The sequence below is a fragment of the Gouania willdenowi genome, chromosome 1 (assembly GCF_900634775.1).
Source record: "Gouania willdenowi chromosome 1, fGouWil2.1, whole genome shotgun sequence".
Classification (NCBI taxonomy): Eukaryota; Metazoa; Chordata; class Actinopteri; order Blenniiformes; family Gobiesocidae; genus Gouania; species Gouania willdenowi.
The window spans coordinates 2,438,531-2,451,643 of NC_041044.1; the positions used below are offsets into that span (position 1 = coordinate 2,438,531).

General features: G+C 40.9%; 1 protein-coding gene across 9 annotated transcripts in view; it reads left to right on the forward strand.

The window, feature by feature from the left end:
- Positions 1–13,113, forward strand: part of tenm3 (teneurin transmembrane protein 3) — a 543,864-nt gene that overhangs the window by 526,254 nt on the left and 4,497 nt on the right. For all 9 annotated transcript variants that reach the window (XM_028461276.1, XM_028461268.1, XM_028461285.1 and 6 more), the window contains 10 exons: positions 2,312–2,509; positions 5,118–5,177; positions 6,388–6,732; positions 6,806–7,050; positions 7,123–7,304; positions 8,213–8,415; positions 9,868–9,978; positions 10,134–10,276; positions 11,159–11,283; positions 12,271–12,401. In XM_028461276.1, the coding sequence (XP_028317077.1) occupies positions 2,312–2,509; positions 5,118–5,177; positions 6,388–6,732; positions 6,806–7,050; positions 7,123–7,304; positions 8,213–8,415; positions 9,868–9,978; positions 10,134–10,276; positions 11,159–11,283; positions 12,271–12,401 (1,743 nt within the window). The remainder of the gene's footprint in view (positions 1–2,311; positions 2,510–5,117; positions 5,178–6,387; positions 6,733–6,805; positions 7,051–7,122; positions 7,305–8,212; positions 8,416–9,867; positions 9,979–10,133; positions 10,277–11,158; positions 11,284–12,270; positions 12,402–13,113) is intronic.

Sequence of the window (13,113 nt, forward strand, 5' to 3'; positions counted from 1 at the left end):
CGATAGTCGGAGCTGATTATCGGATAAATTTACTCTAAATTCACCTCAAACCACAGGATGATGTTAGAAGATCATCTTATCAGACATAAGATCATCTGGTGTTTGGTTGGAAAGGGGAGAATCAGGACTAAAACAGGCAGTGTGAACACCTCATTATCAATTATTCCTAAAACAAAGTTTTTATAGCTGGTGTCTAATTTTAATACATTATCAGATCAAAACATCAACTAGAGATTTTTTAAAACATGTCATGAAACCGACTCACATCAGGAAACACCAGTAGCTGGGTTTCCATTACAGATTTTTGCTTTGGTAAAGAATGTTCTAGAGGGGAGACGGTGACAGAGAGAGAGAGAACCGTTAATGAAGCAGCACAAAAACCACTGTTCAGTTCCATCACAAACTGGTACACAAGTTAATCATTCAGGACGTTTGGTCTGCTGTCAAATAAGTGTCATAGAAGATGGATTTAAATACGTTAAAGGTCTTTTTTTGTCACTTAAATATGTATTGAGTATATAAATGGAACACTACAAGCACACCATAAAAATAACATTTAAAAATGAGGAAAAATCAAAACACGTAAAACATTATCAATCAATAAAACAGGATAATATCAGATCAAATAGTGTGACTGTTTAATTAAAAGCAGTGAATAGAAATGTCTTTAACCTTGATTTTAAAGAGCTGAGAGTTTAAGCAGACTTAGCGTTTCCTGGGAGTTTGTTCCATAGAAACTAAAGCTGCTTCTCCATGTTTGGTTTTCATTGTGGGAAAATAAATTCTCAGATGACCTTTGACCTCTGGGTTGTTCATATAGGATATTTTGGTACAGGTACAGGTCCTTTTTTTTCCAGGTTCTGCTGTGACGTCCATTGATCCTTGATATGTTCTTTGGGTCAAGGTTTCTCAAATGGAGGTACGTGTACCCCTAGGGGTACGCGATGGCACTACAGGGGGCACTTGAGAGAGAGAGGAAGTGGAAAGCATTAAAACTATGGGTTTTCTAATGTTTATTTTTAGGTAAAATTATGATCATAATAATTATGATGAAAATGATCTTGATTAGAACATGAACTTACGTCTTGGTCCCACACAAGGCGGGAGATGACCTAAAATGATCAAAACTGTAGAAAGATTTCTAGTTTGGTTTGTGTTTTTATGCATTTATTATTTAAGCTTGTGCTGACTTTCATTCTTTCTTCTTTGGCTCCAAATACTATTTCAGTTTTCTCTTTGTTTAACTAAAGAAACTGTTGACACATCCAATTATTAATTTGATCATTGCAATTTATCAGGGTTTGTAGTGGTCTATAGTCTGCTGGGATACTGTTATATAAATGTGCGTGTCATCTGCATAATTACGGTTGCATATTTTGTTGTTGTTTTTAGAGCCCGACGTTATAATTTTGCTTCCCTACGGAGTAATGTCGCCCCCTACCTTCAGTTTTCAGCAACGTAAGGGGAATTTAATGTAGTTTTTTTCCTTTTTTAATCTGTACTCTCATAATAATTGTTGCACACTTAATAATAATAATAATAATAATAATAATAATAATAATAATAATAATAATAATAATAATGCATCAATTTTATATAGCGCTTTTTTGGACACTCAAAGTTGCTTTACAGAATTAAGGCATTATTCTTTCACTCCACGCTTAGTGGTGATAAACTACTATTGTAGCCACAGCTGCCCTGGGGCAGACTGACAGAAGCGAGACTGCCATAGTGCGCCATCGGCCCCTCTCACCACCACCAACGCTCACTCACACACTACATTCATATTAGGCAATGTGGTGAAGTGCCTTGCCCAAGGACACGGACGTGAATACTGTCTGGTTGAAACGTGTTTGAGCTTAAAGAGACATCGGCTTCATTTTGGTCGGACAGGTTCAAGCCGTGTTCTCTCGGACCGGGTCTTTTTTTCAGTCTTAAATTCAACAAATAACTTTAATGTAAGGCTGGAACAAAGATAAAAATAAACAACTTTAGCTTTACTTCACTAAATTTGGCCCTCTGAGAGTTATACATTTCTAAATGTTCTGCGCCAATCGCTCACACGCCACACGATCCCTCTATGCTGTGAAAAATTCCTGGTGATAACTCTGGATGTTGAACAGTAAGGGGCCCAAAATAGAGCCCTCAGGAACTCCACATGCCATTTTTGTTGGCTCGGATTTATAGTCGCCAATAGACACAAAGTAGTTCCTGTTTTTTAAAGTAGGACTCAAACCAGTTCAGTACTGTGCCAGAGAGTCCCACACAATTTTCCAGTCGGTCTAATAATATGTTTGCTTTTTGCTTTCAGTCCATGGTTCTGCTGCTGCACAGCCAGCATCAGTACATCTTTGACTACGACTCAGGGGACCGTCTGTCTGCGGTGACCATGCCCAGCGTGGCGCGCCACACCATGCAGACCATCCGCTCCATCGGATACTACCGGAACATCTACACGCCTCCGGAAAGCAACGCCTCAGTCACTGTGGACTACTCTGAAGATGGACAGGTGTGTGTGTGCGTGTGTGTGTATGTGTGCGTGTGTGTGTGCGCGTGTGTGTTGTGTGTGTGTGTGTGTGTGTGTGTGTGTGTGTGTGTGTGTGTGTGCGTGTGCGTGTGCGTGTGCGTGTGCGTGTGCGTGTGTGCTGTGTGCTGTGTGCTGTGTGCTGTGTGTGTGTGTGTGTGTGTGTGTGTGTGTGTGCTGTGTAACAATAAACCAGGGGAGATGACAGATATTTGGTGCCCATGGTGAGAAACCAACTGTTTCCTTTGTGCCGTCTGTCACCTCAGGAGGAAACAACAGTAACCAAATACCGATTAATATTAAGTTAGAATTACTTCCCAAAGCAGTCTCTGGATTTTAAAAGACTATAAATGATAATTATAATTGATTTGAATGCCTGTGTGCTCCGATAATACTCTCAGGGGTGGATTCACTAAAGGTTTAGGGGTATTAAAACGTGTGCTAATGTCACTCTACGTGCTAATAAGGGGTACAAACCCCAGGGAATCAGGACTGCACGTCTTCTGCACGTCTCAATGCGCCCTCAATCCATTTAGCGCGTTTCCCTCTGATTAATATATATAGTAGGCAGATCTCATAAGGGGAGCAAAGAAATGGGAGGGGGACATGCAAATAAATTAATGCAGTGGGCGCAATGCAGTAAATGTTGATACAAAACACAGCTGAGATTAAAAAAAAAAAGGCTCCAGTTAACATTTCTAGCATAAGGAAACAATTCAAATAAATCAATAGTCAATATTAACAGCCACTGAATAAGAAAATGCAGAGTAAATTGTGTGTGTGAGAGACAAAAAGCTGGACAGGTGTGTGTGTGTGAAGTCTGGTGTGTCTGCGGCGGAGAGAGGATGCTGTGTGCGCTATGGACGCACTGCTGCAGTGATGTTTTGTTTTTTGTCAAACTTTGGTGTCGCGTTGATAGAAGGAGCATCAGGCCAGAATCAGCTGATCAGATGCGTAATTTACAGTGTTGTCACAATGTTCACCAATGAGTGTGCGTGACTACTCAGGAGGTCAGACCTGCTGGATGATGGTCAGTAGATCATCTTCAAATGGTGATTGACAGACTGTGTTGCTGCATTAACTCAGATTAATGGCATCAACAGATCAATAGGACGGTCTGTGTCCAAATCTACCTGTTTTTCATGGACTGATCAGAACAAAGTTTCAGGACCTGACGAGCACTCGCATTAAATTAGGGGGAAAAATATCATTAGGTTTTAAAGTTGTTGTTTAAAAAAAACATTTGTATTTGTTTATTTAGTTTTCTGCATTATTAAATGTTTGTGCAGCAGACAGAGAAATCCGTCTGCTTCCAATTTAACTTCCTCAAATGTCGTTGTGTTTCTGTGCACTCACGTCTCCACAATGAACGAGAAAAACGCTCATTTAAATAGGGCGGTCTGCACCACTTCTGCACGTGCACTAATCATTGCTGCAATCTTAGTGAATTCCTCACAGCAGGTGAGGAAACTGTGTTATCAAAGGATTTAGGGAAGCAACTGGTTTACCACCCTTTATTTCAGATCTTTGTGAATCCACCCCTCGTTATCTGATTATTTCTTTCAATGTGATTGATGGCGTTAATGTCAAAACTCTCAACTTGGTTTTATCTCCTGCTCAGTATGGGCTGATTAAAGGGATCCTTCACTATTTTTACAAGTTTGGCCTAAAATATTTAAAATGTACTTATTACAATATCTACTATATGTCTAACAAAACATAATATTATGCACCATATTAATTTTTATTAACTTTTAAAAATAGGACTACTTTACAGTTTTAGAGCCTGTGTTCCTCCATCTTGAAATCATGTGATTGATGATGTCACACGGCCCCACTGCGTGTAAACCTCCCATTGTTTTCTATTGGAGTGAAACATTCAGCCTGATTTATAGATCATTTAACAGCTTTTCCAGTCACAATGTGACACAACTTGTGCTGCTTTTGGTTGCTCTAAAAAACCAGGAAAAGTTAAAGATGTTGATGTAAACCTCTTTTGTTTACAGGAAGAGGATAAAAACAGAAAAAAAATCTGTGACCGCAAAGGACGACAGTTCCAACTTTGAGGTTTGGTAGTAGACAATGAAGCAGAGAAAAAGAGCTCTCCTAAGGGACCTTTACACTCCCTTAAACAGTGAGCTGACACGCTCTGGTGGCTGAAGTTAGAGAGTAATCACGGACTGTTGAAGACACACACACACCCTGAGATTAGAAGGACTCCCACCCAAAAGGACTTCATTGTCAACTACCAAAACGCATCTTTCCGTCTCTGTTACATCAGCGAGTGTGACTTTCCAACTTTAGGAGACAAAGTCGATGTCCAAAAGTCTCAAAAGCTGGCAGAAAATGTAGCAATGCTAATATTGTTAGAAGAGAACATGTTCATATCTTAAATCTGGGCTGTGTCAACTGTTCACACACTCCCCCTGAACTCGAGCACTGTGTGCACGTAGAGTTGAACTCCTCAATAACTTGTGTTACCTCGAGCACACACTGTGTTCTCTGTTGTTGTTGTTGTTGTTGTTTTTTAAATCTAATTCCCACAGGTGAGCATTTCTAAAACCAAACTTTCTGTCTCTTCTCTTTTCTCCAGCTGCTGAGAGTCGCCCACCTCGGTACTGGTCGTCGTATTCTCTACAAATACCGCAGACAGGTACGATATGTTCTAGGACTAGTTTGTAAACAGGTAACTGTAATTCACTGTAACTCCAGGTGGAAACTTTAGCTTGGTTATAATTTCTTTCTACTTTATTTGCTATGGCAAGATGTTTGAGCATAAAATTAATATTAGTGGTATTATCAACCATAGTTAAGCTCTACTAGTGCTCAATTTTGGTTTACCAGTGTGCAAGTATCCAAGTCTGGATTTGGTTATAATCTATGGGATCAAGTTAGGGTCAAGATTTTGTGTGCGCAAAAAAAAAACATCTGTGTGAAAAAATTATTTGTATTTGTAAAACACATTTTGTCTGCAAAATTGTTTTTGTGTGCGTGTGAGAACTTTAACTACGGCACGGTCATGCTGTTTACTGTAATTAACAATTAAACTCCCCTCAATGCCCCTTGTTAAGATATTTTACTAACTCACCTGTTCTCGTGCATTATGCCGCTCCTCCATTTTTCATCGCTCAATAAAGGAGGAAGGGGGCGTTTCCAGCAAGAAGCTCTCCGATGGTGTTTTGCAAGCTAACTAGTAACACCTTTTACGTCACTAGTGCTACAAGTGACAGTTTCTTGCCTCACTAGTAAACCAAACTTGAGTACATGTACTCCAAATGTAAGCACTAGTAGAGCTCAATAATGGTAATAATACTGATACTCAAATATTTGCTCAAACGGCTTTCCATAATAGTGTCGTAGTCTGTGAGTAGACTTTACTAGTAAAGGTAAATCGTACTCGTAGACAATTTTTTCTCACTAGTAGTACTAGTAAAATTAAAGTTTTACTAGATGATTTCACTTTACTATTAAGTGTAACTACTAGTTAGTCTACTAATTAGGGTTGGGCATCGCTAGATTCCGATTCTGATTCCTAACGATTCCTAATTGCGATTATTTTAAGAAGCAATTGTACAATGTATGTATTGTAGACAATGTGTATTGTATATATTTACATATATGCACACTGTTCATGGTTGCGCTGTAACGCAAACACTTCATGTGGATTCTTCTTCGTTGGTGTTCGGTGGCTTCTTTGGTGGACTGGGTATCAAAAGTAAGAATTAAAATTTTAAAATTTTAACGATTCCGGGAGAATCAAAAAGTTAGTCTCGGGACCAATCGCTGCTCGATGCTCCCAGAACTAGTAGAACTTCACTGTGGTTGATATCACTGGTATCAACGTGTTTCGTTGTGTGTCTCAGAACAAACTGGCAGAAATCCTGTATGACTCCACACGTGTCAGCTTCACCTACGACGAAACCGCCGGCGTACTCAAGACGGTCAACCTGCAGAGCGAGGGCTTCATCTGCTCTATTCGCTATCGCCAAATCGGCCCGCTGGTGGATCGGCAGATCTTTCGCTTCAGCGAGGACGGAATGGTGAACGCACGCTTTGACTACACCTACGACAACAGCTTCAGGGTGACCAGCATGCAAGCCGTGATCAACGAGACGCCGCTGCCCATCGACCTCTACCAGTTCGATGACATATCGGGGAAAGTGGAGCAGTTTGGGAAGTTTGGCGTCATTTACTATGACATCAACCAGGTGAGCGATGCCACGCCGTCACGGTTGTAGTTGTTGTGAAGTGACCGGCTGAGATGTTTGTGTTGTTCTTCAGATCATCTCCACTGCAGTCATGACCTACACCAAACACTTTGACCAACACGGCCGCATTAAGGAGATCCAGTATGAGATCTTTAGGTCCCTGATGTACTGGATCACCATCCAGTATGACAACATGGGCCGAGTCACCAAGCGTGAGATCAAGATTGGACCGTTCGCCAACACAACCAAATATGGTTATGAGTACGACGTGGACGGACAGTTACAGACGGTTTCCCTCAATGAAAAGATGATGTGGAGGTAGGTTGAAGGAAGTCTTTGTTTTTCAACATCACAGAGTGAAAAAGCTGAGTGTGTATCCTTGTGTTCCAGGTATAATTATGACCTAAATGGGAACCTGCATTTACTGAACCCGGGGAACAGCGGGCGGCTAACGCCGCTACGCTACGATCTGAGGGACAGAATCACTCGCCTCGGAGACGTTCAGTACAGGCTGGATGAAGACGGCTTCTTGAGACAAAGAGGAGCTGAGATCTTTGAATACAACTCCAAAGGTTTGTACAGTGTAGCCCCATTAAACCATGTTGCCAAAGTACGGCCTCCGATATCCCACGATCACGGAAAACACAGACTTAACGCTCTGAAACAGAAAAAACAATCTGAACTTTGTTTTTTTTTAAAATCGATATTTGAAATCTGCATGGCCTCGATTTGACACGGAAATAACTTCATTCACATGCATGTTTTGGGACATTATCACACATTTAAACTTGGGCTGGGACTTCATTGCGTTAATTGCGATTAATGAATTACAGAAAAATAACGCCCTAAAAAAATCAACGCAGTTAGTCGCCTTTTTTTTGCAATTTAAACAGTATAAACTTTATAATTTCATGAGTTCCTGGTAAACCCATAATACTGATGCACAGACCACAACACAAGAAACAGGAGAACCAGGGAAGAAGTCGTTGCTGTGCCTTGTGGGCGTTAATTAAGTTTAAATAAAAACACTGGATGGGAAATTAAAGCCCAGTTGTGTAAAAATTGTGCAAAAAAATAGTTTGTGGATCACCAGAGCTCTTCTAGCCTCAGCTAGCACCTCAATGCTAAACTTGTATGAGCTAGCACCTCAATGCTAAACATGTATGAGCTCACACCTCAATGCTAAACATGTAGCGGCTAGCACCTCAATGCTAAACATGCAGCAGCTAGCACTTAGCGGGGCTAGAAGCGCTGCTACAGATAGCATCGTCTGACCCATCTTGTCAACTGCTATGTAGAAAGACTATTTCAAACAAAATGTATTATCTTCATCAGTTGCACTGTTTATTTCACATTTTTATTAAACGTAATCGCAATTGAGTTGTAATTGAACGTGGATAATTGAAGATGTAATTGTGATTGAAAAATGTAATTGAGCCCAACCCTGCTCTGCCTTTCCCTTCCATGGTTGCTGATGCAGGTCTTCTAGTCCGTGTCTACAGTAAAGCCGCTAGCTGGACCATACAGTACCGATACGACGGGCTGGGTCGCCGCGTGGCGTCTCGCAGCAGCCTCGGCCAACACTTACAGTTTTTCTACGCCGACCTGAACTACCCCACCAGGATCACACATGTTTACAACCACTCCAGCTCTGAGATCACATCGTTCTACTACGATCTGCAGGTACACAGTACACGTATAAACACTAGCGTATATTAATATGGGCTCATTGAGTATGGAGAGTGTGTAGCATGTTAGCTGTCAGCGAGCAGGAAAACATCTCCTTAAAGTCAAAGTGATGGGAAAACAGTCACTTCATTTGGATGTATGAGGGTGTGTGTGTGTGTTTATGTGTGTGTGTGTGGAGCAGCATTTCAATCAGTCTCTCTGTGGCATCTCTATTTAAAGAGTACTTGGGCGACCGTGGCTCAGGTGGTAGAGGGTCGTCTTCTGATAGAGAGGTTGGGGGTTCGATTCCAGTATCTGACTATGTGTCGAAGTGTCCTTGGGCAAGACACTGAACCCTAAGTTGCTCCCAGTGGTCGACTAGTGCCTTGCATGTCAGTCCTGTCTCACTGGTGTGTGAATGTGAGAGTGATTGGGTGAATGAGCTGATATGTAAAGAGCTCTGGGACTGTTTCAGTGGTGATAAAGCTCTATATAAAATCAAGTCCATTTACCATTTTTTTACCATTTACTTGTAGTGAAAATATTTATAACAAAAAATGTGTTTAATGTACTGTATTACCAATAATGCCATACTTTAACCTATTTTCATCACTTTTTCTTGCCATATTTTTGCTCCTTTTAATGTATTTTTGCCACATTTCTCCCATTCCTGACACTTCTACATCACATCAGTATCTTTTCACATTTTTTCTACTTTCCAGACATGTTCATCACTTATAAACCCTTTCTACCACTTTTACACCTAATGTCACATATGTTGACCCATTATTGTCACTTTTAACCTCTTTTCACCAGATTGTTTATCATTATCATAATATTATCATATTATTTTTGCAATTCACAATTTGTCATGCCCATTATTTGCCCGTTTAAACTGGTTGTTCCAATATTGACACTTTGAACCCTTTTTATCACTTTTTCTGTCTGTTTTTATCCACTCAAATTTACAACTTTTAACCAATTTTTGTTGTTTTTAAAATCCCATTTCACCACCTTTTCCACCGTTTTTGGTCACTTTTAACTTTGTTTATTTCTGATTAAAATAAGTTCAATATTGTGATGATGCATGTGTGCAAAATGATCATTGTTGAAAGTAAAATTATTTTCACCACTTTTTCTTGCCATATTTTTGTTCCTTTTAATGCATTTTTGTTACATTACTCCCATTACTTCCATTGTCAATTGCTTTTCTGCACAAATTTTCCACTTTCCAGAAATGTTCAACACTTATAAACACTTTCCACCACTTTTCCACCTAATGTCACATAGGTTGACCCATTATTGTTACTTTTAACCTCTTTTCACCATATTTCATGATTATTTTTTAACAATTTAACCACATTCACCATTTGTCAGGCCCATTATTTGCCAGTTTAAACAAATTGTTCCAATATTACAATATTATATATATACATATATATGTATCTGCTGCTTTCTGGGATGTAGGGCCACGTGTTTGCCATGGAGATCAGCAGCGGAGAGGAGTTCTACATCGCGTGTGACAACACAGGGACTCCACTGGCTGTGTTCAGCAACAATGGGCTGCTGCTCAAACAGGTGTGTGTGTGTGTGTGTGTGTGTCACCTAATGAAGAATGAAGCATCCACTCTACTGCCACGTCACTGGGATTGATTTTGTTCTCTTCAGTGGATGATGAAGTGCTCCTCCTCCCCCCTCCCCTCCCCTCCCTCTCTGTCGCTGTGTGTGCGTAGGTCCAGTACACGGCCTACGGTGAAGTGTACTTTGATTCCAACCCAGACTTTGTGCTGGTAATTGGTTTCCACGGCGGGCTCTACGATCCTCTGACACGACTGCTGCATTTTGGAGACCGGGATTACGACATTCCTGCTGGCAGGTGAGCAGTCGTAGATTCTCAATTATGATTAAGGTGACTGGCATGTTTTCCAATTACAATTAATATTACAATTATTATTTTTCCCCTTAAATTACAATTATGTTCTCAATCACTAAAGTTCAAGTTTAATTCATCTCAATTACTGAGCCTGAAATAAATAACCCCATAAAATATTTTTATGCCTTATCTAAAAATAAAATTCAAAATGTTTGCCTTGCCTCTGAAATTTGGGTGTTTTTATCATTTATCGTGCCTTACTGAATTTTTACCACAATTTAAGTGTGCTTATGTTATTTAAACTAGTTTTTAAGTTCTTATGATAGCATAAGAGTATTTCAGAAAAAAGTTCCAAAATGTTTCAACCTTGTTTTTTTTTGTACCGTTTTTATGCCTTACGATAGCCTTATTTTTTTAAAAATTCAAAATGTTTTCTATTTTTATGCCTTAGCCTTATCTAAAGAAAAAATCCAAAATTGTTCTCTTTATATGCCTTATATAGCCTCATCTCAAAATAAAATTCAAATTTTTTTCTATTTCTATTTTTATGCCTTAGTCAGATCTCATAAAATTTTTACATTTTTACATTTTTTTCCCCATTTTTATGCCGTATGATGGCCTTATCTACAATATATTAAAAAAAATCTTTCATTTTTTCCATTTTCATGCCTTGGCACTGACAGTTTTTATAGAATTTCCATGACAATTACAAATGCAAAGTCAATTATCTGAACTCGATTACAAATGAACTATGATTACAACGGCAACAGATTTTTTTCAAATACAATTACAGTTTTAATTATGTCATAATTGTAATTAATTATCAATTCTAATTGAGCCATGCTGTGGCTGAATGGACGTGAGCAGAATGTGTTTGTTGTGAAGGTGGACCACTCCAGACATCAGCACATGGACACGAGTGGGAAAAGACCCTCAGCCCTTCAACCTCTACATGTTCAGAGGAAACAACCCCGTCAGCAAAATCCATCAGGTCAAAGAATACGTCACAGGTATGAAGACAAGCAGCTCCATCAGGAGGGTTCATATCAGATCTGTGTACCCTTCGTTCATTGGTTTTAAAACCAAATCAAAATAACAAATAAACGTGATTATTTTGTTTTACTGACTTAAAACTAATACAGAAATATCAAAAACCAGACAAGCAGCGTTTTTCTGTTTTAACATTACATCTTGTTGCCGACACAAACATTCATGGTGCGCGCACACACAAACGCTCAAGGTTTGCACGCACACAAACACTCATGGTGTGGGCGCACACACAAACGTTCATGGTGCGCGCACACACAAACACTCAAGGTTTGCACACACACAAACACTCATGGTGTGGGCGCACACACAAACACTCATGGTGTGGGCGCACACACAAACGTTCATGGTGCGCCCACACACAAACACTCAAGGTTTGCGCACACACAAACACTCAAGGTTTGCGCTCACACAAACACTCATGGTGTGCGCACAGACAAACACTCAAGGTGTGGGCATACACACAAACAGTCATGGTGTGGGCGCACACACAAACGTTCATGGTGCGCCCACACACAAACGTTCATGGTGCGCGCACACACAAACACTCAAGGTTTGCACACACACAAACACTCATGGTGTGGGCGCACACACAAACGTTCATGGTGCGCCCACACACAAACACTCAAGGTTTGCGCTCACACAAGCACTCATGGTGTGCGCACAGACAAACACTCAAGGTGTGGGCGTACACACAAACAGTCATGGTGCGCGCACACACAAACACTCAAGGTGTGCGCGCACACAATCATTCTGCACGTTCACACACAAACACTCATGGTGTGCGCTCACACAAACACTCATGGTGTGTGCACACACAATCATTCTGCACGTTCACACACAAACACTCATGGTGTGTACACACACAAACACTCATGGTGTGCGCACACACAATCATTCTGCACGTTCACACACAAACACTCACCACAAACACTTTCCTCTTCCCACAGACATCAACATCTGGTTGGTCACCTTTGGATTCCATCTCCACAACGCCATCCCAGGATTCCCCATCCCAAAGTTTGGAATGACGCAGCCATCCCTGGAGATGAAGAAGAGCCAGCAGTGGGACGACCTGCCTGTAGGTGTTCTTTAGCTTTTTAGCTCCACCCCCTGGGATGGTTGACCCCCTGCCTTTAGGTGTTCTTTAGCTCCACCCCCTGGGATGGTCGACCCCCTGCCTTTAGGTGTTCTTTAGCTCCACCCCCTGGGATGGTCGACTACCTGCCTTTAGGTGTTCTTTAGCTCCACCCCCTGGGATGGTCGACTACCTGCCTTTAGGTGTTCTTTAGCTCCACCCCCTGGGATGGTCGACCCCCTGCCTTTAGGTGTTCTTTAGCTCCACCCCCTGGGATGGTCGACCCCCTGCCTTTAGGTGTTCTTTAGCTCCACCCCCTGGGATGGTCGACCCCCTGCCTTTAGGTGTTCTTTAGCTCCACCCCCTGGGATGGTCGACCACCTGCCTTTAGGTGTTCTTTAGCTCGACCCCCTGCCTTTAGGTGTTCTTTAGCTCCACCCCCTGGGATGGTTTCACCTTTAATGAACACAGTCATGGAGTCAGAGAGCAAACACAGATCTGAATGATGACAACCAACAAGAAAGTTTGGGCTGTTGGTGAACTTTAGACACAGATGCAGTTAGAACTAGAAAAGGAAAATATTTTCCTGATCATTTGATCAGAAAAAAGAAGTAAAAGATTGAAATTGTTTTTGTCATTTATTCGATTTATTCTAGGATTTATTGATCGGAGTCTAATATTCAGTCTTTATCAGTCTGTCTGTTTTGGTGCCGTA